This window comes from Hyla sarda, chromosome 8, assembly GCF_029499605.1.
Source record: "Hyla sarda isolate aHylSar1 chromosome 8, aHylSar1.hap1, whole genome shotgun sequence".
Lineage (NCBI taxonomy): Eukaryota > Metazoa > Chordata > Amphibia > Anura > Hylidae > Hyla > Hyla sarda.
Window position 1 is genome coordinate 183,929,488 of NC_079196.1, and position 25,595 is coordinate 183,955,082.

At 44.5% G+C, this 25,595-nt stretch overlaps 1 protein-coding gene and 1 long non-coding RNA gene across 3 annotated transcripts; one reads left to right on the forward strand and one right to left on the reverse strand.

The window, feature by feature from the left end:
* Positions 1 to 1,597: 1,597 nt before the first annotated feature.
* Positions 1,598 to 8,944, reverse strand: SOCS1 (suppressor of cytokine signaling 1). The gene is made up of 2 exons (XM_056534292.1): positions 8,728 to 8,944; positions 1,598 to 2,616 (listed from the first exon to the last, which is right to left on the reverse strand). Exon 2 carries the CDS (start codon positions 2,536 to 2,538, stop codon positions 1,903 to 1,905), a length of 636 nt encoding a protein of 211 aa, XP_056390267.1. The 5' UTR covers positions 2,539 to 2,616; positions 8,728 to 8,944; the 3' UTR covers positions 1,598 to 1,902.
* Positions 8,945 to 9,061: 117 nt separating this feature from the next.
* On the forward strand, positions 9,062 to 23,632 carry LOC130284201 (uncharacterized). 2 transcript variants are annotated; one of them, XR_008846943.1, is made up of 3 exons: positions 9,062 to 9,189; positions 11,072 to 11,212; positions 21,189 to 23,632. It is a non-coding gene; the product is annotated as an uncharacterized LOC130284201 (long non-coding RNA). The 2 variants fall into 2 exon arrangements; XR_008846942.1 differs by having other exon boundaries at positions 9,078 to 9,313.
* The last annotated feature ends 1,963 nt before the right edge of the window (positions 23,633 to 25,595 follow it).

Consider the following 25,595-nt stretch of genomic DNA (forward strand, 5'->3'; position numbering starts at 1 on the left):
CATTGTCAATGTGACAAATTCCCTTTAAAAGACATTATTATCCAAACTTGCAGCATAGTCGACTATAACCTACTGTTCCCTTTTATCAGCCATAATAGAGTAGAGGATATGTTTCAATAAGACTGGAAATTGGCTCCGACCATGATCACTATGTATCCTCAGCTCCACAAAAAGAAAAAAAGAAATAATAAATATAATAATAATAAATTAAAAAAATTAAAAAAATAAATTTTATATATATATATATATATATATATATATATATATATATATGTGTGTACAGTGATCCCTCATCTTACAATGGCCTCAACATACAATAGTTTCAACATACAATGTTTTTTTCTGGACCATTGTAACTTGAAACCAGACTCAACATACAATGTTACGGACAGTCCAGATCTGTGATACCTGTCACAACTGGAGGAACTGACCAATCAGAATGGGCACTTTACTGGTAAATCACATGTATTACTGAAGTGCAAGCACTGACTGGCTGTCTGGTAGTGCCCCTTACAGTACAGGAAGGAACTACAAGTTCTGTACTACTCCTTACCTGTGCCAGGGTTAGCTGCTCCTTTGGACACCAAGTAAGAGTGGCTCCATTTGGGACACTGTGTGTACTGTATAGGACCCTGAAGAAGCTCCTGTCCTCTACTTAAACCTTTGTTTCCCAACCAAGATGCCTCCAGCTGTTGCAAAACTAAAACTCCCAGCATGCCCGGACAGCCGTTGGCTGTCCGGGCATGCTAGGAGTTTTAGTTTTGCAACAGCTGGAGGTACCCTGGTTGGGAAACACTGACATAGACAGAGATTTACAGCTCCCAGCAGATGTTTCTTACTTTTATATATAAGGATTTGTTTTATCTATATTAGTTATCTACTTATTTTTCTTTATTCTTAGCTTTTTCCTATTTTTTGGGTGACATTTTGGGGCTTCAGAACCAATTACCAGGTTTCCATAGAGTTCTGGTCTCAACATACAATGGTTTCAACATACAATGGTCGTCCTGGAACCAATTAATATTGTTACTTGAGGGACCACTGTATATATATATATATATATATATATATATATATATATATATGTTTATCCCACTCTATCTTGAGACTAGTGGTAAAGGCCTGCCCAGGTCAGTGGTCTCCAAACCATGACCCTCCAGATGTTACAAAAAGATGTTACAAAACTACAACATCCAGCATGCCTGGACAGCCAACGGCTGTCCGGGCATGCTGGAAGTTGTAGTTTTGCAACATCTGGAGGGCCACGGTTTGGAAACCACTGCCCCAGATTTACTGCCTTTAACCCTATGATGCTCAAACCAGATACATTAGCCCAGATCCACATGTAAAACAACTACTTTTACCCTGGCCAAGGCAAAGTGGCTTATGGTGTCCCTTCTCCCTGGCAGTTAACCCCTGAGGCACTTGCCTCCGCTGCCCCCCCCCCCCACAACCACAACCTTTATTAATGACATTACGTGTGTTGTAAAATAAATGAATATATTGCTATTTCCTTGTCAAATGTTGTCAAATACGATATATTTCGCAGTCGACCTAGTATCCCACCTGGAAGACAAAGCCCTGCGTGAAATAACCGGATACGAAGCAAAGCTGTTTTTGAATATTTTATAATAAAATTTATTACTTTTAAAGTGTAATAAAATAAAGGATCTGCACAGCAGATGAAACCATTCGAAAAGGAGACGGGCCCTTTTAGTTTGTGCAAATAATCTGTTTCTGTAAACATTAAAAGGCGAGTGTTCAAGTTTCATCCCAAAATACAGAGAAATTGCTACAAAAATAAACTTGACCACCATTAAATAAGATATTAAAAATAATCCCAGGAAGCTGAACGTGTAACACATGTGTCCTTCTTGTGTCGCTTGTTAATGCCCTGTGTCGCTAGATCTGAAATGGGAAAGACTTTAAATAGTCCCTTAAGACCCGGTTGACGGGAATTTCGTCGAGGTTCTGCCTCCCGAACGCGGCCAGTATGCTTTTCCGGCAGAGTTCTTGTAGTGGTCTTAACCTGACCTTCCTTAGAGGAGCAACAAGCATCTTTTTAGGAGACAATACGTAATGTTCCAGCAGCTGGAATAGGCAATTAAAGGACTCTCTGCTGCCATCTAGGCTAAACCTCCCAGCCTGAAAGTGAATCCTGATGCTGATGGGTCCTGTAGATGTCCTAACACTGATGGCAAAAAAACAATTCTTCTGTCTGCTGTCCCTGATGAGGAAAGTGCCCACTGGCTCCAGCCTTAGTTTCTCATGGGCTACGTTTACCGTCATAGGTCCCCAGTAAAATCCACAAGTGTCCAGCATACTGCTGGTCTTGGTGATGACAGTAAAATCCGACTGAGAGCGGAAGGTCCGAAAGTGTGTATCACTGAGCTGCGATGCGGGGATGGGACGTCCTGGGCTGTTATGAATGGCTCTGGCAGGCTGGATCTGGGAACGGTCAGAGTGTGAAGTATCCAGGTGTTGCGGTCTTCTGTCTGTAATGGCATTATCTGCTTCCACCTTGCTGTGTGCTACCATCCTATAGACTTGACCAACCTATGTGGTCTTCCATAGCGTCCCTCCTAGCAGCAGTTCTGCACGTCCTTTGTTGTTCTTCTGAAAATCCAAAGAGAAATAGGTGTTGTTTAATAAAAAATGTAACGCACAGCCAAGAAAATACAGCACAGTGTAAAATATTAGTATTCATTACAGATAGTCCATTGTGTCAAAGTTCACAGATATTCGTATATTCAACATCCGATTAACTTGTGGGAATTATCTATCTCATATCTATCTATCTATCTATCTATCTCATATCTCATATCTATCTATCTATGTATCTATCTCATATCTATCTATCTATATCATATTTATCTATCTATCTATCTCATATCTATCTATCTATCTATCTCATATCTATCTATCTATGTATCTATCTCATATCTATCTATCTATATCATATTTATCTATCTATCTATCTCATATCTATCTCTCATATCTATCTATCTATCTCATATCTATCTATCTATATCATATTTATCTATCTATCTCATATCTATCTATCTATCTATCTCTCATATCTATCTATGTATCTATCTCATATCTATCTATATCATATTTATCTCATATCTATCTATCTCTCATATCTATCTATGTATTTATCTCATCTCATATCTATCTATCTCATATCTATCTATCTATCTATCTCATATCTATCTATCTATCCATCTCATATCTATCTATCTCATATCTATCTATCTCTCATATCTATCTATCTATCTATCTATCTCATATTTCTCTTTCTTCTATTTACTCCACATCCGATTAACACAGTAGCAATGATCTATCCATCTATCTATCTACTCAACATTTATTAACCCAGTGGTAATGATCCCTCAGCTATTCATCTCATCTATCTATCTATCTGCTTAACATCCCATTACCTAATTATTAATGATCTATCTATCTACTATCTTACATCTAACTATCTATTGCATATTTATCTATTTATTTTTAATCTATCTATCTACTTATCATCTGATAATCTTCGTATAAATGATCTTTCTATCTATCTACTCAACATCCAATTATTGATGTATCTATCTCACTCTCATCTATCTACTTAACATCTGATAACCTTAGTATAAATGATCTATCTCTATCTATTTATCATCTATTTCTCTAATAAATCTATCTATGGTTGATAAGATAAAAGGCATCTGCAGGCAACCCCCGTGACTACCGTACCTCCGAGTGCTCCCGTGTGCTGCTACACTGCATCTCAAACCTGAATTTCCCATCATAGACTCATCATGAAACGCCGCTTTCTATTTTTACTCCACTTGCCGTAAATGACGAGTTATTGGTAAAGCCAAACGCTCATTGTCTAGTGTACAGCCCTGCAACCCCTCTTTCCTGTTACTCAGCCTTCACAGTCTCCGTCTTTAGAAAATGGTTGGCACTAAATTGCTTCCTACCAAATAATATGTTTTAGAGTCTTCTCCACACACGGCGCGGTTCAATAAATCTTTGTTGATTGACTTGACCTTATCTCTGCCTGGGATTTTAGAATTCAGCTCTTTCTGGTAGAAGTAGGATCCACTTATTGACTGCTTCAGTAAATGGTTGAGAAGCGAGCCGGCATTCTCAGAAAACAATTCCCCACAGCCATTTTTTACAGCTCCTCTAGTGCACAGGCATTGATTTAAAAACAAGCATTTAGGCTGATGGCTGCTTCTCTGAATGGTCAGTGGCCGCGCTGGATGTCTATTGGAGGCGGCTTTCTGTGGATGCAAGGCCCTCCTCTGCTGGTTAACCCTTTAAGTATGGTACCTAGACTCACCCTAGCAAAAAACAGGGACCGTTACTGCGAGTTCCATAAGTGCATTTCACTGGGCGCCAGGGACATGCCCACATTGACAAGAAAGGGGGCTTGAGACCCTGCCCTTTTGGCACTGGGCAGTGGGGCATCGTTATGTGGGCATTTCAATAATTAATTATGAGAAGTGCCCTTTTTTCACTTCCGGCCTTACCCCCCAAAATGCCTGTGCATGTCCCTGCTATGCGCATCCATTTATTGAGGGGTTACAATTGGACCCTCATCGATCAGCTTGCTATCCCTAATCATGTGGATAGGGGATAGCTTTTGGAGAGGGATTTACCTGGGGACCTATACAAAACAAGACAGTATAATTCAATATGGCAGTCACTGGAGATCAAGGGCATAACTATAGGGGGTGCAAAGGTAGCAGTCGCACCGGGCCCTGATATGCCTAAAGGGGCCCAAAGGGACCTTAGTCCCATATGAAAACACAAGTATTAGAAATGGCACACAGAGCCCTGTTACAGATTTAGCATCGGGGCCCTGAAGCTACAAGTCATCTCTGGTCATGTGGGTTCTTAGGATATGTCCCTCTAGTGCCGAGTGCTTGCAACGGCACTGTAACATATAGTGCCAAACTCCAATAACACTGCTACAACTGTTTTGGTTATGCTGCCCGTACCTCCTGTATTTGCCTGATATCATTTTTCATAATATATGGTTTAGTGTATACAGTAGTGTTTCCCAACCAGTGTGCCTCCAGCTGTTGCAAAACTACAATTCCCGGCATATGGTGCCAAATGACAAACTCAAATAACACTGCTACAACTGTTCTTGTTATGCTGTCCTGTATTTGCCTGATTTCACTTTTCGTAATGTATGGTTTAATGTATACAGCAGCGTTTCCCAACCAGTGTGCCTCCAGCTGTTGCAAAACTACCATTCCCAGCAAATGGTGCTAAATGACAAACTCAAATAACACTGCTACAACTGTTCTTGTTATGCTGCCCTGTATTTGGCTGATTTCACTTTTCGTAATGTATGGTTTAATGTATACAGCAGTGTTTCCCAACCAGTGTGCCTCCAGCTGTTAAAAAACTACAATTCCCGACATATGGTGCCAAATGACAAACTCAAATAATAATAAGGGAATTATAGAACAGATACAGTAAAAGGGCAGGTACTCAAGCCCCCTTTTGAGGCTACGTGTGCACGTCCCTGCCTCCAGCCATTGCAAAACTACAACTCCCAGCATGCCCGCACAGCCGAAGGCTGGTAGGAAAACACTGCTATAAACACTAAACCATCAATTAAACACGTTCTGAGTACAAATCAGGCACAAGGGACCACATTATAGGTGTCCTGGGATTACCCATGAAGGCACCAATGTTTTGCTGCTACAATTACACGCAGAGACACTATGTGCACTGAAGTGACCCCCATGTCAGCGGAGACACACATGCAGGCTACAGATGCTGACTGCCTGCCTGTATTAGATAACAAACAAGGCTTCAGAGCGGCAGGCCTAGGATAGGTTTCCGTGGAATTGTCAGACATTTTATTAGTCTGCTCAGAATTCCTGCAGATCAGATTTCCGTATTCACATAACCCAAAACAGCCGCCAATACTTGTCCAGCTGCCTGGCTGAGATCATTCATGAATACGCCGGGTGGATACAATAGCCGGCCCATCCTAGGTATCAACATTGGCCAATAAAAGGCAGGTTACAACTAAATCTTGCAGATTGTTCCCATTGCATATTCGTCAGAGGTAACACTGGTGCATAGCCTATGCCCCGGGCACCAAAACACAAGACGCATACGCCCCTCAATCCTGTTTTTCCAGTGGAATAGTACGAGAACATAGGAAAAACAATACAGTATGATGACATGATGATACTAGAGCTGTCATGGCACAAATGCAGAATCCTACAGTCTCATCAAGGCTGCACGGGCGATCTGCTCGCAGCAAGACCACTAGACGGCTATATAGCTTCCAAGTGCGTTCTCCAGAAAACACGCAAATGTAGCAGAACCGAACATGCTAAGAGTACCGACCGTTATCTGCTCTGGGGGCAGATACCTTGGCTAACGCCAAGGGGATGCCAGCAGCATTTGTGGTCCCTTAGTAGCTTCGGCGAAAAGGGACATCAAACTTGGAACCTCGCAGGTACCTTTTGGTCCAGAGGCGAAGGGTAAGGTTTGTTGGGGGGGCTCTCTCTCCTATCGGAGAAGGGCTTGCCATAGACCGCATCCTTTGTGCACGTTTTTTAGTGTAACACGTTTGCACTTTTTCTTGCACTTTGGGTGATTCGAGAGCACGTTCCTCGGCTCTTAGATAAAAAGAAAAAGAACCGAGCAAGCTATTTAACTCTTCCTTTCCTGTGTGATATGTCAATCGAGAAACGGTGCCAAATGGCAAACTCTACTCTGCTGCTCGGACCAAGCAAAGAAAAAAAAAAAAACATAAAACAGCTGTTCTAGTGAAAGGTCATTTATACAAGTAGGGTCTCACCCTTGGCCAAAGTAAATACATGCACAGCTCTAGGGAGGGTTGAATCCTCTTTTTATAAGTGTATATATATATATATATAAATATATATATATATATATATATATATATATATATTACAGTGACCCCCCCCCCCGACCTACGATGGCCCCGACATACAATCATTTCAACATATGATGGCCTCTCAGAGGCCATCACATGTTGAAGGCAGCATCAAAATACGATGCTATTGTATGTTGGGGCCATCGCATAAACGGCTATCCGGCAGCGCAGACCGCTTCAGCTGCCGCCGAATCGCCATTTACGGTGCCCCGTGTGGGGCTCCGGCGCGTCCTCATCGGGATCCCCTGCATCGTCGGCGCTCTCCATCGCCGTCATCGCGTCGCTGCGCACGCCGTCCCGTCATCCAATAGGAGCGGCGTGCGTAGCAACGTGATGGCGGTGACGGAGAGCGCGGATGCCGGGGAAGCAGAGGCCTTGCCGGAGCGTCGGGGACACCCCGGGGACGCAGCAACAGCGATGGAAGGCGACATCCAGGGCAGCAGTGATGAGCGGTGACGGTCCGGAGTGGCGGGGACAGGTGAGTACAACTTCCTCTAACAGTGGTCTACAACCTGCGGACCTCCAGATGTTGCAAAACTACAACAACCCAGCATGCCCGGACAGCCGTTGGCTGTCCGGGCATGCTGGGTTGTTGTAGTTTTGCAACATCTGGAGGTCCGCAGGTTGTAGACCACTGTCCTATACTTTACATTGCACGGATCCCTCAACATGCGATGGTTTCAACAAACGATGGTCCATTTGGAACAGATTACCATCGTCTGTTGAGGGACCACTGTATATATATATATATATATATATATATATATATATTATGTTATAAGTTTATAAATCTGAGAATAAAGGTTGACATATAGCCATCAGGGTCTGTATACCCCCCACTAGAGATGAGCGAACTTACAGTAAATTTGATTCGTCACGAACTTCTCAGCTCGGCAGTTGATGACTTTTCCTGCGTAAATTAGTTCAGCCTTCAGGTGCTCCGGTGGGCTGGAAAAGGTGGATACATTCCTAGGAAAGAGTCTCCTAGGACTGTATCCACCTTTTCCAGCCCACCGGAGCACCGGAAAGCTGAACTAATTTACGCAGGATAAGTCATCAACTGCCGAGCCGAGAAGTTCGTGACGAATCGAATTTACTGTAAGTTCGCTCATCTCTACCCCCCACCATACCTTCACATCAAGCCCTTCCTATCTAATAGGTCATATACAAGCCATATATATCATCAAAGCACAATATTTACAATATGATGATGGGAAAACTAGTAAACCATGATAGAAAATAGGAAACGTATGGTATAGAGGAAAGCTAAACACTCAATCCAAGTGCAGTTATTACAATGCCAGCCTGATGTAGCAGAGCCGAGGTTGTCATCTGTCACGACACGCTGCGATTTCAGTAGTATTCCTACAATAGTATGAGATGACAAATGCTCAATGACAAATGCGGCTCTGCTAACGTATCATTCATTATACGACATCTTATAGACGTGCTAGCCCGGCTAGATGTAGCAGAGCTGAGGTTGTCATCTGTCACGACACGCTGCGATTTCAGTAGTATTCCTACCATAGTATGAGATGACAAATGCTCAATGACAAATGCGGCTCTGCCAACGTATCATTCATTATACGACATCTTATAGACGTGAGAGTCTGGCTAGATGTAGCAGAGCTGAGGTTGTCATCTGTCACGACACGCTGCGATTTTATTGATCTTGTAGTAATCCTGCCGTATTATCACGAGGACAGGGTTCAGCGACAAACACACAGTATATGCCTCTGTTACTATGTCGCAGGCACAGACTGGATGAATGAGGTATATACCGAGGCCCTTACCTGATGTATATAGCAGAGCTGACAAGCCGCAGCACTCAGATTCCCCGCAGTGTGTGTATAGGTGGCGAGTATATTCCACAGATATATAGATCCTCGGGAGGCCGGCAGTGATATGAACCATAATCTCCTGCACAGGGCAATCCAGGTGTCTGGATAGACGAGTGTAATGCTTGGAGGAGGAGTAGTCAGTGCACCAGAGCTCTGCTGGGCTGTCATTGACTCTGCTGTGTGACACTTCTTTTTGTATGGAAGACTCCCCCCCCTCCCCCCTGTCTGAAATGGGGAGGGAGCAAATGACAACTACTTTCACTTTCTATTCTCGATTCTTGGAAACCATCACTAAGAGAAGAGAGAACAAAGGAAAGCGTCCGACCTCTACAGCTATTATCCCTATTATTGTTTTGTTTTGTTGCTGTCTTTGTTGTCATTATTACCATTCTCATTGCTTTCGTTTCTCAGCAGGTTTGTTTTCATTTTTTTTTTTATATATATAGAGCACCAACATACGCCGCAGTGCTGTACGTAGCAAAGCGAAAAGCAAAGAAGCAACACAAAACTGGTTAACACCTCCAAACAACATGCACAGGTATACTGAACACTGCTGTGGCGGCAAACACACAAATAATACACTGACAGAGCAAGAGAAGGGATGGGGTAGTCGGCTGAATGCAGATTTTAGGTCTTTTTTAGACTTTAGATTATTTTTTTTATACCTATATTAAGCACTGTGACTGCGCTGCCGAGGTTTCTTTTTCCCTTATGTCAGTTACTTGTACATTATTTGTATGTTATGGAGACTATACCATACCAGATTCCAGGGGTCTCCATATTCAGGGCTAAATTAAGGCTGCCTGGAAGACAGAGCACTTCATTATGATGGGGGACCCCCCCCCCCAACAGTTCCCCCGCATTAGGTGCAGTAAAGTTCCCCCGCATTAGGTTGTTAGTATAGTTCCCCCACATTAGGTGCAGTAAAATTCCCCCACATTAGGTTGGTAGTATAGTTCCCCCACATTAGGTTGTAGTTCCCCCACATTAGGTGCAGTATAAGTCCCCGCACATTAGGTGTGCAGTACAGTTCCCCGCACATTAAGTGTGCAGTAAAGTTCCCCTCACATTAGGGGTGCAGTACAGTTCCCCCACATTAAGGGTGTAGTACAGTTCCCCCCACATTAGTAGTGCAGTACAGTTCCCCTCACATTAGGGGTGCAGTACAGTCCCCCCCCCCCCACATTAGGGGTGCAGTACAGTTCCCCCCCACATTAGGGGTGCAGTAGACTCCCCCCCATTAGGGGTGCAGTACAGTTCCCCCCCCCCCACATTAGGGATGCAGTACAGTTCCCCCCCCCCCCACATTAGGGGTGCAGTACAGTTCCCCCCACATTAGGGGTGCAGTACAGTTCCCCCACAGACATACAGCCTTCAGCCATATACAGTGTATGGCTGGAGGCTGTATGCCTGTTTACTGCCCCCCTTCAGTGTTCCGACCACCACTCCTCCGGAGAGGAGCAGTGGTCAGAGCACTGAAGATGATGTGCTGGTGACGAGTGGTGACTTACCATACCCGCGCGTCCTCCTCACTGCTCCGCTCCGCTCTGCTCTTCTATGGGCACACGCACGGGACGTCAGTGATGTCCCTGCGTGCGCTACCTCCTGATGGCCCCTGCATTTTTAAAGTGAACGCGGGGCCGCAAAGAGGTAACAGGGACATCCTTGTGTCCTGAAAAGATTTTTCGGGACACAGGGATGTCCCAAATGTGACGGGGGCCCCCTGCGGGCACGGGACCCTGAGCAGGCGCTCCATGAGCGCCAATGATGATCCGGCCCAGTCCATACTGTGGACCCTCAGATGTTGCAAAACTACAACTCCCAGCATGCGCAGACAGTCATTGCATGCTGGGAGTTGTAATTTTGCATATACCTATGTCATTTTTTGATTTCTATTCAGCATTGTGACTGCTCTACCTGGAGTGATTTCCCTTATCTCCTAACTTGTACATTATTTGCATGTTAAGCAGACTATCCCATACCAGTGGCCTCCAAACTGTGGACCTCTAGCTGCGGCAAAACTACAACTCCCAGCATGGCCGGACAGCCAACGGCATGCTGGGAGTTGTAGTTTTGCAACAGCTGGAGGAGACCACTGCCATATTCCCTTCTTGTCATAATATGTCTAATAAGTACTAATAACATTTTCACTTATTTTATTACATTTGTGCATATTTCCTTTTTTGGTGTATCTGAGATTTATGCCGTACAATATTGGCATTGGTCGGACTATGGGCTTATTTATAGTTTTCTCCTGCCGCCAGCAGAGGGTTTCATCATCTAGTTTCTTTTCTAGGGAAGAGAGAATGAAGCAAATGAGTCTGCAGAGAAGGAGTCGCCTTATCTGTGTCACCTACAGGAAAAGCTGAGCATTTCTCTGAAAAGAGTCCAGGGGTTCAACTCAGAGAAGGAACTAGAATCAGATCACAAAGTGAAAGTAGGTCTGCAGCTGATAATCTGCTGGGAAATTGTCCAGTTTTATTCTTTCTCTTCCTGTAAATCACCTAACGTCTTTGCATCTATCTATCATCTATCTATCTATCTATCTATCTATCTATCTCATATTTATCTCTATTGCCTTTTCTATCTAGTTATATAATAACCAATTTGAGTGATGACAAGCTGTATACAGTTGTGGTGGCCCAGTACGGGAGATGTTACCCCATACCCTTGCGGTCCTGTCAGGCAGCCTCCTTCAGTGTCCCCAGGGCCCCTTGCACCTGTTTCCCCCCGGTACATATGTTCTGCAGTGTATTGTATTATAAAATGTGTTTAAAGGACAACTGCAGCGGAATTACACTTATCTCCTATCCACAGGAGAGGGGATAAGTGTTTGATCGCGGGGGGTCCGACTGCTGGGGGGTCCTCGATCTCCCTAATGGGGCGCCGCCATTAGCGCCCATGGTGACGTAGCGTCGACCTAGAGGTCGACGGTGACGCTCCGTTTCCTCCCCATCCCCATACAGTTCTATGGGGGATGCGGGGAGGCACGAATGCTGCCTCCCCGCCTCTCCCATAGAGATGTATGGAGGAGGCGTGCCGGCCACAACGTCATGCTGCGGCTGGCACGCCCCCTGCATGGGAGAGCCGCGGCCCCGTACAGGAGATTGCCGGGGGCCCCAGCGTTCGGACCCCCCGTGATCTAACACTTATCCCCTATCTTGAGGATAGGGGATAAGTGTTTGTACCGCTGCAGATGTCCTTTAAGAGTTTTGTCATGTGATTGTTACCCAGGAGGTACTAGTCAACAGGTGATCCCAAGAGTGACCTATGGGCACCCTTCTAGGCTCCCCATATAAGCCCTGGGTGAAGCTAGCTTCTCTCTGGGAGCTCTTGCTTCCTGCTGAGGTCCAGTGCAGTCGCCTCGTGTTTGTGTCCAGAGTGTTGGAGACCTCAATGTCAAGTCCTGCAGCCACCATCAAGTCAAGTAAGCTAAAGTCACAGCTTTATGAGTCAAGTCAGTCCCTGTCATCTGTCAAGCCAGCGTGGTCTGTATTCTATTGTCCAGTCCTACTACAAGTCCCAGCAAGCCCTTAAGGTCTCTGCATCACTGGTCACCTCCTTGGGGCCTGGCTGAACTGTATAGACTTTACCAACTGTTTATCCTCAGTAAAGCTACCGTTGTCCTTAACTTGGTGTCGGACTCTTTATTACCCATGTGCCTGTTCCAGGATCCAGCGGTATACCTTTGGGTGGTTTTAGGCTAAACCACACCCTGGCATCACGAATACAAGGGGTTAATGCCATCTGCCCAAAGGGTAACAACATTTGACCTCATCACACCCCACTACCACAACTTTTGGCGTCATGAACAAGATACGGGTGTGTGCCTTATGCCACAAGTCCTTCCCTAGTCTGAACTGTGTCCAATATTGTCTGCAAAAAACGCATGCCGATGCGATTTAAGTCTGCGCCAGAAAGTGTATGGGACTTTGCAAATTAAAAGTGGTTTAGTCGGGGCGCTTGTGAAATAGAGGGGGAGGTGAAGAAAAGACTGTTATCTGCTTCTGTGAACTGTACAGAGGTAGTACCGGAAAGGGTTAAGTTGGTCCGGTGTTTCTTGTGCGATCGCAGCTCTGCCCCATCAATCCCCAGCGGTGACACCTCTTCAATCAAGCGGGGAGGAACCAAAGAGTTACCGTGTGTTGCACAGGGGAAGATTTTGCCAACATCGGACCAAAAGTTCCCTGGGCGCAGCCATATTGGAGGTTCCGGCTGCTGCATCCGGCTCTGCTGCTATCCGTCAAGCAACTCTGCAAACTCTGCAAACACCAACGATTGTCAGTATTAACCCCTTCAGGACGGAGCCCATTTTGGCCTTAAGGACCGGAGCGTTTTTTGCACATCTGACCACTGTCACTTTAAACATTAATAACTCTGGGATGCTTTTAGTTATCATTCTGATTCCGAGATTGTTTTTTCGTGACATATTCTACTTTAACATAGTGGTAAATTTTTGTCGATACTTGCATCCTTTCTTGGTGAAAAATCCGTAAATTTGATGAAAAATTAGAAAATTTTGCATTTTTCTAACTTTGAAGCTCTCTACTTGTAAGGAAAATGGATATTCCGAATACATTTTTTTTTGTTCACATATACAATATGTCTACTTTATGTTTGCATCATAAAATTGACGTGTTTTTACTTTTGGAAGGCACCAGAGGGCTTCAACGGTCAGCAGCAATTTTCCGATTTTTCACAAAATTTTCAAACTCAGTATTTTTCAGAGACCAGTTCAGGAGGTTTGAAGTGGATTTGAAGGGTCTTCATATTAGAAATACCCCATAAATGACCCCATTATAAAAACTACACCCCCCAAAGTATTCAAAATGACATTCAGTCAGCGTTTTAACCCTTTAGGTGTTTCACACGAATAGCAGCAAAGTGAAGGAGAAAATTCACAATCTTCATTTTTTACACTCACATGTTCTTGTAGACCCAATTTTAGAATTTTTACAAGGGGTAAAAGGACAAAATTTTTACTTGTATTTGTAGCCCAATTTCTCTCGAGTAAGGACATACCTCATATGTCTATGTAAAGTGTTCGGCGGGCGCAGTAGAGGGCTCAGAAGGGAAGGAGCGACAAGGGGATTTTGGAGAGTACGTTTTTCTGAAATGGTTTTTGGGGGGCATGTTACCTTTAGGAAGCCCTTATGGTGCCAGAACAGCAAAAAAAAACCACATGGCATACCATTTTGGAAACTAGACCCCTCGGGGAATGTAACATGGGATAAAGTGAACCTTAATACCCCACAGGTGTTTCACGACTTTTGCAAATGTAAAAAAAAAAAAAAAAATTTTACCTAAAATGCTTGTTTTCCCAAAATTTTTTTAGTTTTAAAAAGGGTAATAGCAGAAAATACCCCTAAAAATTTGAAGCCCAATTTCTCCCGATTCAGAAAACACCCCATATGGGGGTGAGAAGTGCTCTGCTGGCGCACTACAGGTCTCGGAAGAGAAGGAGTCACATTTGGCTTTTTGAACGCAAATTTTTCTCTGGGGGCATGCCGCATTTAGGAAGCCCCTATGGTGCCAGGACAGCAAAAAAAAACCCACATGGCATACCATTTTGGAAACTAGACCCCTCGGGGAACGTAACAAGGGGTTAAGTGAACCTTTATACCCCACAGGTGTTTCACGACTTTTGCATATGTAAAAAAAATTTATTTTTTTTACCTAAAATGCTTGTTTTCCCAAACATTTTACATTTTTAAAAAGGGTAAAAGCAGAAAATACCCCCCAAAATTTGTAACACAATTTCTCCCGAGTACGGCGATACCCCATATGTGACCCTAAACTGTTGCCTTGAAATACGACAGGGCTCCAAAGTGAGAGCGCCATGCGCATTTGAGGCCTAAATTAGGGATTGCATAGGGGTGGACATAGGGGTATTCTACGCCAGTGATTCCCAAACAGGGTGCCTCCAGCTGTTGCAAAACTCCCAGCATGCCTGGACAGTCAACGGCTGTCCGACAATACTGGGAGTTGTTTTGCAACAGCTGGAGGCTCCGTTCTGGAAACAGTGGCGTACCAGACGTTTTTCATTTTTATTGGGGAGTGGAGGGGGGCTGTGTAGGGGTATGTGTATACGTAGTGTTTTTTACTTTTTATTTTATTTTTTGTTAGTGTAAGTGTAGTGTTTTTAGGGTACAGTCACACGGGCGGGGGTTCACAGTAGTTTCTCGCTGGCAATTTGAGCTGCAGCAGAAAGTTTGCGGCAGCTCAAATTTGCAGCCAGATACTTGCTGTAATCCTCCGCCCATGTGAGTGTACCCTGTACGTTCACATTGGGGGGGACATCCAGCTGTTGCATAACTACAACTCCCAGCATGCCCGTTGGCTGTCGGTGACTGCTGAGAGTTGCAGTTTTGCAACAACTGTAGGCACACTGGTTATGTATCACTGAGTTTGTGACCTAACTCAGTGTTTCACAACCAGTGTGCCTCCAGCTGTTGCAAAACTACAACTCCCAGCATGTACGGTGCATGGTGTACGGTGACTGCTGAGAGTTGTAGTTTGCAACAGCTGGAGGCACACCGGTCGTGAAACACTGAGTTAGGTAAAAAAAAACTCTGAGTTTCACAACCAGTGTGCCTTCAGCTGTTGCAAAACTACAACTCTCAGCAGTCACCGACAGCCAACGGGCATGCTGGGAGTTGTAGTTATGCAACCAGCAGATGCACCACTACAACTCCCAGCATGCACTTTAGCTGTTTGTGCAAGCTGGGAGTTGTAGTTATACAACAGCTGAAGGTACACTTTTCCATAGAAAGAATGTGCCTCCAGCTGTTGCAAAACCATAAGTCCCAGCATGCCCATAAGGGAATGCTGGGAGTTGTGGTGGTCTGCCTCCTGCTGTTGCATAACTACAGCTCCCAGCATGCCCTTTTTGCATGCTGGGAGCTGTTGCTAAGCAACAGCAGGAGGCTGTCACTCACCTCCAACGATCCAGATGCTGCAGGTCAGTCCCGCCGCCGCAGCTGCTCCTGGGGCCCCGATCCCAACAGGGGCGCCGGGGATCGGGGTCCCCAGCACCCGGGGTGCACGTCCCGCACCCGCTCACGTCCTCCAGAAGAGGGGCGGAGCGGGTGCGGGAGTGACACCCGCAGCAGGCGCCCTGATTCGTCGGCCGGATTACCAGTGCCACCTCACCCCTGCAGGCTCTGGCTGTTCGGGGCCGTCAGAGACGGCCCCGAACAGCCAGTAATTCCGAGTCATCGGGTCACTGGAGACCCGATTGACCCGGAATCGCCGCAGATCGCTGGACTGAATTGTCCAGCGATCTGCGGCGATCGCCGACATGGGGGGGGCATAATGACCCCCCTGGGCGATATGCCGGGATGCCTGCTGAACGATTTCAGCAGGCATCCGGCTCCGGTCCCCAACCGGCTCGCGGTGGGGGCCGGAATTCCCACGGGCGTATGGATACGCCCTTGGTCCTTAAGGACTCGGGATGCAGGGCGTATCCATACGCCCTATGTCCTGAAGAGGTTAAGTCTCCGGTATGAGTACTTGCTAGCATTAACCCAGTAGTACCTGCAAGTCAGGTCGTAAGATGGATTAGAATCGAGCACCTGCAAAATAGAGGGGGAGCATCCATTACAGTACTACCATCAGTCAAGTTCAAGCAGCTGCAGCACTTCAGCAATCATCTTAAAGGGGAACGCACCCTATTCTTCTTAAAGTGACAGCGTACTCAAAACTCAACAAGATGTCAGAACCCAGCTCTCCAGATCAACCAGGCGACAGCACCCCTTCATCTCCAGCAGCGAGGTCATCACCTTCCCCAGCAGCCAGGATCTTGCCAGCTCTACCTGCAGTCAGCATCAACAGTCCTGGTGTTCCAGCGTCTGCACCGGTATTCATGGGGAACCCTGTCCTCCCTACATACAATGGAGACCCCTACACCCTGAGGGATTTCAAACAGAGAATCCAGAGTTTGTTTATCTTTTACTATTTCCCTCCTAATCAACAGGTGCAATTGCTCACAGGACAACTCCAGGGACCAGCACTAGAGTAAGTCTGCACCTGGCCAGCCTCTGAGAAGGCAATTGTAGAGCAGATCTTTGAAGGACTGTATCAGGTATTTGAGTCATATTCTCCATCAGAGGTACATATCCAGCTGTATGAAAGGCGACAAAAGCCAGGTGAGACCTTGAGAGCATATGCCATAGCCCTACAGCATGCCCTAGAGACTGTCCAAAAACTAGATGGTATAACCCCCGAGCAGGGCAATAAGGTGTTAATGGACAGATTTATTGATGGGGCTCATAATAAGTGGGACAAAGCCCAGCTGAGAATGTTAGCGGTCCAAAACCCCAACTTGTCCCTAGCCACTTAATGGGCTATTGCGCATGTGCAATGGTATCTAGTGGTATCAGAAGCTGTTTAGAATAGAGTACAATAGCAAATATACAACCTATTATCTAAATTACAATACATGCATAATATCATGAAAAGATAATCTAAGGTAAGTATTATCACAATATATGTAGACTATTTTAAGCATCTGGGCTAAAAATATATATATATATAGAGGCGCATGCGCAGATGTTTGTCCCATTGCCGAAGACCTGCAGTGATAGACAATGTTGTAAATCAAGGGGGGAAGAACAATATCATGCACAAACTTCATTCAACTTATAGGCGAGAAGGAAAATCTCATACTAGTTAGGTATATTATTCTTAAATTGTGGTGTGAAAACTATTATTATATAGTTATTATTATATCACTTGTTGAATACAATTAAATACCCACATCACAAAATAAGATACAAGAGTTATTTTTTTTCTACCATTATAGCATGATCCATCGAATACTCATATACTCAAAGCATGTATCACCTATTTATATGCCTTGCGGATGTTGAAGCGCCATGTTCGGTCACTCTAAATTGAGTGATTGGACACCATGATATAGGGGAATGAGGAGAAACACATGGATTGGTGGTGATGTACATAACGGTTGAACATCACTCTTTATTGGTCCATCGTTGTGTTCTATGAGTGATCCACCATCATGTGAGACCAGCTATTTTATTAGTTACCAGATATTTCATGACACATCTTACTTATGTATATGATCTTTGAACCACATGTAGGTAGGTTGTCCAATAACAACATGGGAATATCTGCAATTATTTGGCTTATGATAATAGGAATAGCACCTTACTAATGTATACGTGATGGCATTTTTTTTATTATACCAATAGGTCAATGAGTATTCGATGGGTCATGCTATAATGGTAGAAAAAATAACTCTTGTATCTTATTTTGTGATGTGGGTATTTAATTGTATTCAACAAGTGATATAATAATAACTATATAATAATACGTTTCCACACCACAATTTAAGATTTAAGAATTTAAATATACCTAACTAATGTGATATTTTCCTTCTCGCCTATAAGTTGAATGAAGTTTGTGCATGATATTGTTCTTACCCTTTGATTTACAACATTGTCTATCACTGCTGAATACTGCAGGTCTTCAGCAATGGGACAAACATCTGCGCATGCGCCTGTATTAATATATTTTTTAGCCCAAATGCTTAAAATCGTCTACATATATTGTGATAATACTTACTTAGATTATCTTTTCATGATATTATGCATTTATTGTAATTCAGATAATAGGTTGTATATTCGCTATTGTACTCTATTCTAAACAGCTTCTGATCCCACTAGATACCATTGCACATGCGCAATAGCGCATTATTGTGGGGTATGGGAAGTTCGCACTCCCGATCATGTGACTTTCAGCATTACATAATGGGCAGGCACTGGTATACACATACCACGGTGCTGCGCGATCACCTCGGCGCATTGTATGCGCCGGAAGTGATGTACCCATACCGGAAGACAATAGTGCGGCAGATGTGTGAGTGTACCGGACATGGCGTTCTTCATCATGTGCAAGGTATTAGTTAATCTATACAGGTATATAATGTGGAGGATTCTTTTGAAACACAACACCCCTGAGGAAGTCGCCTTAGGAGCGACTGAACGCGTGGGTTCTTTTGTGGCCCTGTCCTTTTGCCAATACCCTAATATTTGGTCTTTTCCTCCATCTTGGGACACTTGCTTTCCATCATTTTGTACTCGCAAGTATACAGGCTACATGTCTTTGTTTACATTATTGTCATTTTGGCTGCTATTCTGATACAGTGGGGATCAAAAGTTTGGGCACCCCAGGTAAAAATTTGTATTAATGTGCATGAAGAAGCCAAGGAAAGATGGAAAAATCTCCAAAAGGCATCAAATTACAGATGAGACATTCTTATAATATGTCAACAAAAGTTAGATTTTATTTCCATCATTTTCACTTTCAAAATAACAGAAAACAAAAAAATGGCGTCTGCAAAAGTTTGGGCACCCTGCAGAGTATCTTGTACTGCCCCCTTTGGCAAGTATCACAGCTTGCAAACGCTTTTTGTAGCCAGCCAAGAGTCTTTCAATTCTTGTTTGAGGTATCTTTGCCCATTCTTCCTTACAAAAGTCTTCCAGTTCTTTGAGATTTCTGGGCTGTCTGTCACGCACTGCTCTTTTAAGGTCTATCCATAGATTTTCAATTATGTTGAGGTCAGGAGATTGTGAAGGCCATGGCAAAACCTTCAGTTTACACCTCTTGATGTAATCCCCCGTGGTTTTCGAGGTGTGTTTAGGATCATTATCCATTTGTAGAAGCCATCCTCTCTTTAAAGGGGTACTCCGGTGGTTAAGATTTTTGGCTATATTGCATCTTCTTTTAATGGTCATGTTTTTTGCAATTGACATGTATTATATGTTTGTGTAGCATGTGTCTTTTTTTCTTACCTGTTTGTGGGGCAGGAAGTTCTGTAGTTCTGTGTTGGATCTCTGACTGTTGTCCACAGGTTAGGATTAGGCTGTGGACAAGATGTCATGTTTTTTTTTTCTCTGTTCTTTGAGAACTGCATGACAGAGAGAGGCCACGCCCCCTCATCTCCCCCTCCAGGTGGTCACAGGTGTGCATGACAGAGAGGCCACGCCCCCTCATCTCCCCCTCCAGGTGGTCACAGGTGTGCTTGAGAGCAAGAAGCTCCTACACAGCTCTTCATCTACCCCTCCCCCTGCTTTGTCTTCTGAAGATGCAGGTCTGCACTGAAAGAAGACATAGAAGATGTATGTGAAGGGATAACAAGGTACACAGGCTGGGGATGTAGGGGGAGATTTATCAAAACCTGTGCAGAGGAAAACTTGCCCAGTTGCCCATAGCAACCAATCAGATCGCTTCTTTCATTTTTAGGATGGCCTGTGAAAAATTAAAAAAGCGATCTGATTGGTTGCTATGGGCAACTGGACAACTTTCCCTCTGCACAGGTTTTGATGAATCTCCCCTGTATAGACTGCAGGGGAATAAATCTCGGACTGGGGATGATTTCTGTGTGTGAAGGGGGAGGGGGACTCCTGAATGACACATGCTGGGAGTTGTAGTCCCTGTTATGTGTGTATATGCAAGTGTTTACAAATCAGTCTGCCTCCAGCTATTGCAAAACTACAACTCCCAGCATGCCTGGACAGACTTTGGGCATGCTGGGAGTTGTAGTTTTGCAACAGCTGGAGGCACACTGGTTGGGAAACACTGTCCTAGCCTATTCAGCATACACATCATGTTACACCAGTGTTTCCAAACCAGTGTGCCTCCAGTTGTTGTAAAACTACAACTCCCAGCATTCCCTGACAGGCTGGGAGTTGTAGTCTTGCAACAGCTGGAGCCACACTGATTGGGAAACACTGGCCTAGCCTATTCAGTATATTACAAACAAAGTGCATTGTTTTCCATCCAGAGTGTCTTCAGCTGTATCAAAACTACAACTCCCAGCATGCCCGGACACCATTTTTTTTGTTTTCTGTTATTTTGAAAGTGTAAATTATGGAAATAATATCTAACTTTTGTTGACATAATATAAGAATGTCTAATCTGTAATTTGATGCCTTTTGGAGATTTTTCCATCTTTCCTTGGCTTCTTTATGCATATGGGTGCCTAAACTTTTGATCCCCACTGTACATTATCTCTCCTGTAATGCTTGTTTATTATACAAATTGTAATATTGATATTTTTATGGAGTGATATTAAATCTACCATAGAAGGATGGGTGCCTGTATCTTGGTGAGGGGGTTCATGGCCCCTCCCTAGGGTTGTGTTTGGGCTTACATTTTTCAGCCCATATTGTTAATTGATTTTAATGTTTTTCCTCTACATTGCATAGTTGTTTATATGGATGTGTATTTAATAAAGAATTGTTATATTGGCATTATATATTGGTGTGCTGATACATTTTTCAGTGTTCCACTTTTTTCTTCCTTATTGCATGTTGTTTTGGTACACTGATCAGCACCCACCATAGTATCATTTAGATTGATCCCCCATTTCTTCTTCTTTCTACATATAGAACTACAATGGAAGACTACCTATTGAATGGGTCAAAGAGCAATAGACAGCATTCCGAGCTCTTAAAGTCTGCTGACAGAACCCCCCAACTTGGCATATCCAGACTACAGTCAGCCATTCCGGCTATATACTGATGCTAGTTTGGTGGGTCTGGGAGCTGTCCTGTAACAAGTCAAAGAGGGGCAAGAGAGAGTGATTGCCTACGCCACTCGTAACCTTCGTGAACCAGAATGTTGTGACTGCCCTCATGGACAGTGAACCCAGGTCCAAAAAGGTTAAAGAAGACCTATACACCTGGAAGACTCTTCAAGACGAAAGTCAAGTCTTGGGGGATCTGTTGGACTACCTTCCAAAAAAGGTATCAACCCGTCTACGCCGGGCTCATTGTGACTACGAGCTGAAACGCCTTTGGTGACAGAGGATGCGACTGTTTGTGCACAAGGGACTGTTGTACCGAAGTTCTTTGGATCCGGTCTCTGGTGATCGACTTTATCAGATTCTGGTTCCCCGAAGAGACGCGGCGATGGTCCTCAACGCATACCATGATCAGTCGGGACACTTTGGAGTCCACAAGACCGAAGCTACTGTCAGGCGAAGATTCTATTGGTTCGGAATGCGGAGCGACATTGAGAAATGGTGCAGTGAATGTGCAGTTTGTAACGTCACTAAGGCTGCATTCACATCTAATTTTTGCAATACGGTTCCCGTCTCTGATTTCAGTGAAAAAAATGTATGGAACCGTATGTATAGACATTTCATAGAAAACCGTATGCCAACCGTAGCATCCGACTGTGTACTTTTTGCATCATTTACGGTTTTATCTGTTTTTTCCCGTAACAAAACCGTAGTCCACTACGGTTTTAAGTCTGAGTGAAAAACCGGATACAACCCGTATACGTTTAAAAAAAAAAAAATGGTGGTCTATGGAAACCGTACTGAACCGTATGTGCATACGGTTCCATCCGGTTTGCACAATACGGTTTTGCAGTTTGCACATGCGCAGTGCATGCCGAAAATTCTTCCCACAAATAGAAAAAGAAGATCTTTATTTAATTAAGGACAAACATAAAACCGTATCCATTTTTTTTCTCCAAAAAACGTATTAAACTGTATGCAACCGGACATCCGTTTTCAAACCGTATACGGTTTAAAATCAAACAGAGCTATATACAGTTGTGCACGGTTGTATACTGTTCGGTCCAGTTTTGAGACATACATTTTTTTACAAAAAACCTGATACGGGAACTGTATTGCAAAAACGAGATGTGAATGCAGCCTAAGAATGTGCGCAAGGACGCAATAGCACCCCTCCATTCCATCCAGAGTGAAAGGCCTAACCAGTTGGTCGCACTAGACCATGTCAAGTTGTCTGCTACCCGGTCTGGGTACACTTGTGCTCTCACCATGGTGGATCACTACTTTAAGTGGGTTGTCATTGTACCCCTTAAGGACCTCACAGCCAAGACAGCGGCCCAGATGTTCTATTCCAATTGGATGCAAACCCTTGGGTGTCCAGAGACTGTCCTGATGGACCATTGAACTGCCTTTGAGGCCCAACTCTTCCAAGAGCTGTGTCAATTCAATGCCTGTAAGAAAGTCCGGACTACTGCTTACCACCCCCAGGGGAACGGGCTCTGTGAGCACATCAATCAAGTCTTTATCCACATTTTGAGAGCAGCCTCTGTCTCCAGGTATGAAGAGTGGCCTCCAGTTGCTGCCTGAACTTTTGGAGATCTATAATAATACAGTCCATTATTCTACGTGGTACACCCCATTCTACTTGATGATGGGGCAGCTGCATAAGGACCGAGCATTTGGGTTCCAAGCCCCGTTTAACAACTCTCCGCAAGCCTCCCTGGAATGGGTCTCTGACCACCAGAGAAGAATCCAAGAAGCCAAAGAAATTGTGGGCAAGAAGATGGGCGAGGCTCAGCAAAGACAACAACAGGACTATAGTCATCATGCCTCTGCCAAAGCACTTCAATTGAGCGACAAAGTGTGGCTGCGGAAGTTTCCATAACCCATAAATTAGACTCTATCTGGGAGACAGAACCGTACACAATGATGGCCATACGCGTATCCAGATTCTGATGTGTACGAAGTACAAAAGCATGGGTATGAGCCACAAGTTGTTCACCGAAACCGGATCAAGTTGTGTCTGAAAAAGGATCTGCCAGTGATCCCAGCACCATCTCCTCCAGCCATCAGACCTGCGAGAGAGTACGTCCCAGGCGAAGGGATCCATCAATCTATGGATTTCCCCATGTTTTCTCTGAGTCAGGGGGGCTAATCCAACCAACACTAATCTCCACACCAGTCCCGGTCTTGTCACCATTGGCTCCATATGGCTTATACCCCCGTCTCTAGAGTGCCGACCCTGTCACCAGTCTCTTCACCACTATTGCCAGCAACTTTGAATCCAACTAGTCCTGGACTAATAAAATGGTTGGGGTGCACGAACCAACATGGAGGTAGCCACTCCCCCCATATGTACAATACAATAGAAGGATAAGTTGGCCAGCACATACTGATACTGTATCAGTATGTGCTGGCCAACTTATCCTTTTTTTTGTATTGTACATATGGAGGGAGTGGCTACCTCCATGTTGGTTCGTGCACCCCACCCATTTTATAAGGTGCTGGATGTTCCAGACCTTGCAAGCCTGGTAACTGAATGCTCAGAAGCACATTCATAGTGTAGGGTCCGCCCCAATGAGGTCACCTTATCGTGGTGGTATGGTACACGCTATTTGGCCAAATGGTAAGCTAAGTACCTCAATTTTTCACTATAGCAATATAGCATTCCATATTTCATATAAATCTTTGTGCTAGCAGTGTGCTGCTGTATTCTCCTGCTTATCTATCTATCATGTCTCTCTCATATCTGCCTATCTATCTATCTTTCTATCTATCTGTCTGTCTATTCTATATGTATCTATCTCTAATTTTTCTTTCCTCTCTCCTATCTATTTTTCTACCTGTCTTTCCATCCATCTATTTACCTATCTGTCTGTCTCTGTCTGTCTGTCTATCTATTCTATATGTATCTATCTCTATAATCTCTCTCTCCTATCTATCTTTCTGTCTGTCCATCCGTTTGTTCATCCACCAAGCTATTTACCTATCTATTTAGTCATCTATCTATCTATCTATCTATCTATCTAATCTGTGGTGTCCCAGCACCAAAGGCTGTCCTGTGGGCGGCAGATCTCCTCGGGCATGCCTGCTGCTATGTTATTGTCTGTGTACTGTACCCTTAAATAGGAGATGCGGAGTAACCAGGTGACCCATGTTACCCAATGGGAACCCCCAAATTGTCCTGTATATAGTGTTGGGGGCGGGGGAGTTGACCCAGTTTGGTTATAGTTTAGCTTAGCTCCAGTTCAGAGTTCAGTTGTTGCTGAGTGCAGAGCTCCATGTGAGCTGCAGTGTGGAAAGGAGTTGGAAGAAGGGTGAGGTGATTCATAGGGAAGCCTAAAGAAAAGCTCTTAACAAATCAACCCCGCCATTCTGCAAGTGTTTTCTGTACAGGAGTTGGTGAGTCATACCCTGGCGGTGTCAGAATTCGGACCTTAGCAGAACCCCAGTCAGCGTGGGATATCTCTTAATCTCCAAGTCCCCAGTCTATCTAATCCAAGTGTCACCATAAATTCCAGCAGGGCAACAGGGCTCCCAAGGGTTACAAGGCATCCCTTCTACTCTGCTCCATACAGTGAGTGTTGTACCATCTATTCCTGCCTCAGTAAAAGACAGTTATCTGTAACCCGGCATCGGTGTGTTTATTGCCCCGTGCCTGGCCCAGGAGAAGCTGTCTCTGTCCATGTATAGGCTAACGGTGCCCTGGCCTCACTGCCTGACAAGTATCCCTTGCACCCCCATGTCACCACACATCTATCTATCTACCTATCTATTTTTCTGTCTATTCTATATCTATCTATCTGTGGTGGCCCAGTACAGGAGTTGCACCCCTGTACCCTAGCTGTCCTTTCCGGCAGACTCTATCCAGTGACCCCTGCATCCCCCCCCCCCCCCCCCCCCGCACCTTGTGTATTTACTTCTATGCCTGTTATATAGTGTATTGTGCATAAAATGAGTTATGCCTTTAAGTAATGTCATGTGATTATGACCAGGGAAGGTACCAGTGTTCATGTGACCTACAGGGTGACCTATGGTATCCCTCCTAGTCTTCCCCATATAAGGGACTAGTTCTCTCTCTTGGAGCTCTGCTCTAGTTCCTGCTAAGCTGAGTGCAGCAAGGTCAAGTCCTAGGTGTGTGTCTGGAGTCCAGAGGAGGCCAAAGTCTACTAGGCAGCCATGGGTTCTCAAGCCCATTGCCCCACAGGTCCAGTCAAAGCCTGGTAAGCTACAGAAAGGGGTGAGGTCAATCATAGTCTGTCATAGTCAAGTC